At 35.6% G+C, this 2,625-nt stretch overlaps 1 protein-coding gene across 5 annotated transcripts in view; it reads right to left on the bottom strand.

The window, feature by feature from the left end:
• Nucleotides 1-2,625, bottom strand: part of REXO5 (RNA exonuclease 5) — a 52,315-nt gene that overhangs the window by 8,431 nt on the left and 41,259 nt on the right. For all 5 annotated transcript variants that reach the window (XM_017534322.2, XM_017534324.2, XM_037740558.1 and 2 more), the window contains 2 exons: nucleotides 2,175-2,279; nucleotides 1,516-1,653 (listed from right to left, as the gene is read on the bottom strand). In XM_017534322.2, coding sequence (XP_017389811.1) covers nucleotides 1,516-1,653; nucleotides 2,175-2,279 — 243 coding nt within the window. The remainder of the gene's footprint in view (nucleotides 1-1,515; nucleotides 1,654-2,174; nucleotides 2,280-2,625) is intronic.

The raw sequence follows: 2,625 nt of genomic DNA, 5'->3' as shown, positions 1-2,625 counted from the left end.
ATATATATATATATATATATATATATATAAAATTTAAAAATTTGGAGACAGCACATTAAAAATATCTAGGCTCCTGTGCTTACATCACTTTAGAAGTGTTTTTATTTCACTTTCAGACATAGTAATACACCAGTTTAATAGTTACCTAGATCCAAATTCTAAAGGAACACTATGTTTGCAGTGAAGTCTTCCCCTAATCCCTTTAGCTAGCTGCCTAATTCTTCCCTCTGGAGGTCTCCATTGTTCCCCATTGTTACCTTTATTGTATATCATTCTACAAACATCCTATTATACTGTTTCCATTTTTAATTCTTTTCATAATTTCTCCCATGTCTCTATATAATGTGCTTATGATATTATAGGTTCATACATAAACTTTAGTCTATTTATGGTATTTATCATATGGTATTTATATGACTGTGAAGATGAAGATTTAACTTGTGAAGTCCTTTTAAACTATATAAAAAAAATTTTTTTTTTTTTTTTGAGACAGAGTCTCGCTCTGTCACCCAGGCTGGAGTGTAGTGATGCAATCTCAGCTCACTGCAACCTTTGCCTCCTGGGTTCAAGCAATTCTTCTGCTTCAGCCTCCTGAGTAGCTGAAATTACAGGCATGTGCCATCATGCCTGGCTAATTTTTGTATTTTCAGTAGAGATGGGGTTTCACCATGTTGGTTAGGCTGGTCTCAAACTCCTGACATCAGATGACCCACCTGCTTCAGGCTCCCAAAGTGATGGGATTATAGGTGTTAGCCACTGTGCCCAACCTGAACTATATAAATTTTTAAAACCATATGCAAGTATTATTTTTGTTAAAATAAAAGTAATCTCTTTAAACGGCTTTTATGTAAGTATAAACCTAATACAACAAACTTACTCTACGAGATTAGAGAACTAACAACAACAACAAAAGCCCTCCCATAATCTTCCTCCTGTATCTTGACCAAGCCATGAGCCTACTCTGTAAAAACAGAAGTAACTTTCTAAGAGATGAACGTTACTTCTCTTTTTGAAAGGGTATATTATTTAAAGCTGAGGTTACAATCATAAGGACCATAGGTTATATTCTACTAGCAGACATATTTTTCTGTATGGCCTGATATTTGAGAAAATGGGAGCCAACATATGAAAATTGACAGATTTCTCAGTTCTTGTTTTTTAATTTTTTGTAGAATGTAGTCCAACTATATAGCCCAGGCTGGCCTCAAACTCCTGGGCTTGAGCAATCCTACCTCCTCAAACTCAAAAAGTGCTGGGATTGCAAGTATAAGCCACCATGCCCAGCCAGGTTTCTCAATTCTTTAACACACACACACACACCCCCCCCAAAAGATCTCACAATACTAGATATACATTCTTGTGGGTCAACAACCGCCCTTGTTAGTGTATGTCTCACACTCCAGTTGGTAGCAATCCGGCTTACTTCATGAATATTGGCTATCTGCATGACCCCAGCAGTCACCTGAATGTCTAACACTAATGTAGAAAATCAAAATCGGAATTTTCTGGTCTTACCTGATGGGTTTCAAGAACAAAAGTCATTGACTGGACTGGGCCAAAGCTCTTAAACAGCCTCTTCAGAGCCCTGAGATTGCAATTTTTGCTAAATGGCCCAGCATAGACAGTTGTTATCTCTGTCCACTTAATCCTCATCTGCAGGAAAAACAACAGAATATAGTATGAGAATGAATGTGGAAAGAGAATTGAAATCCTGAGTCAATGCATGGGATTATTCAAAGATTTTTTTGACACAAATACTTGCCAAATGTACAAGGATATTCACTGAAGTATTATTTGTAATAGCAAAAGTGCTATTTTTAATCTAATAGCCAAAGTGTAATAGCACTTTTGCTATTACAAATAATACTTGTAAAAATGCTGTTAATAGGTATATCGTATAGCAGAATACTATGTAGCCATTAAAAACAAGGGAAATAAGATATATAGTGATACAGAAAGATGTACGAGATATACTGTTAAATGAAAAAATAAAGTTAAATGAAAAATAAATTTGACTCCCATTTTTATAAAATATTTTTTAAATGTTAATATGCAGATAGTAAAAATCTAGAGAAAGATACAACAAATTAAATACAGCACATATAACTTTACTTAATGATGAGAGATTATAGTAAATCATTAAATAAATCATTCAGCAAAACCCATCCACTTACCCTTTTGTTCATCTCTTCAGTGAGGATGGATGAAAATGCCTTAAAAGAGAACTGAACAATGCTGAAGGGAAACAGGGGGATTTCCACTCTGGCCTGCTCAAGAACCTGTAGAGAACAGCACAGCCTGGATAAGGCAGAAACCTCATACTCTATTGTGGCTCCTGGATATGAGCCAATAATATAAACAGTAGTTGCCTTTTACCCATATTGAAAGATAATATGGGGCTGACTTCCAGGTCTAGAGGAAAATGGTGAAACCACACAGCTTCCCAGAGAACCACAGAATCAATATAAAGAATAAAAGTAAAATACGTATGAGCCATACCTTTGGCATTACTAAGAGACAAGGGCTATTAGAAAATTTTCAAATGACCTGTATTTAATAAGTGTCACTCCCACCATTGTAAACTGCTGTAAGCCTGTTGAGCAGGGAAAGCAAGGAGAAGAGGCT

This window comes from Cebus imitator, unplaced genomic scaffold, assembly GCF_001604975.1.
Source record: "Cebus imitator isolate Cc_AM_T3 unplaced genomic scaffold, Cebus_imitator-1.0 Scaffold85, whole genome shotgun sequence".
Classification (NCBI taxonomy): Eukaryota; Metazoa; Chordata; class Mammalia; order Primates; family Cebidae; genus Cebus; species Cebus imitator.
This window is presented reverse-complemented; position numbering and strand designations above follow the sequence as displayed.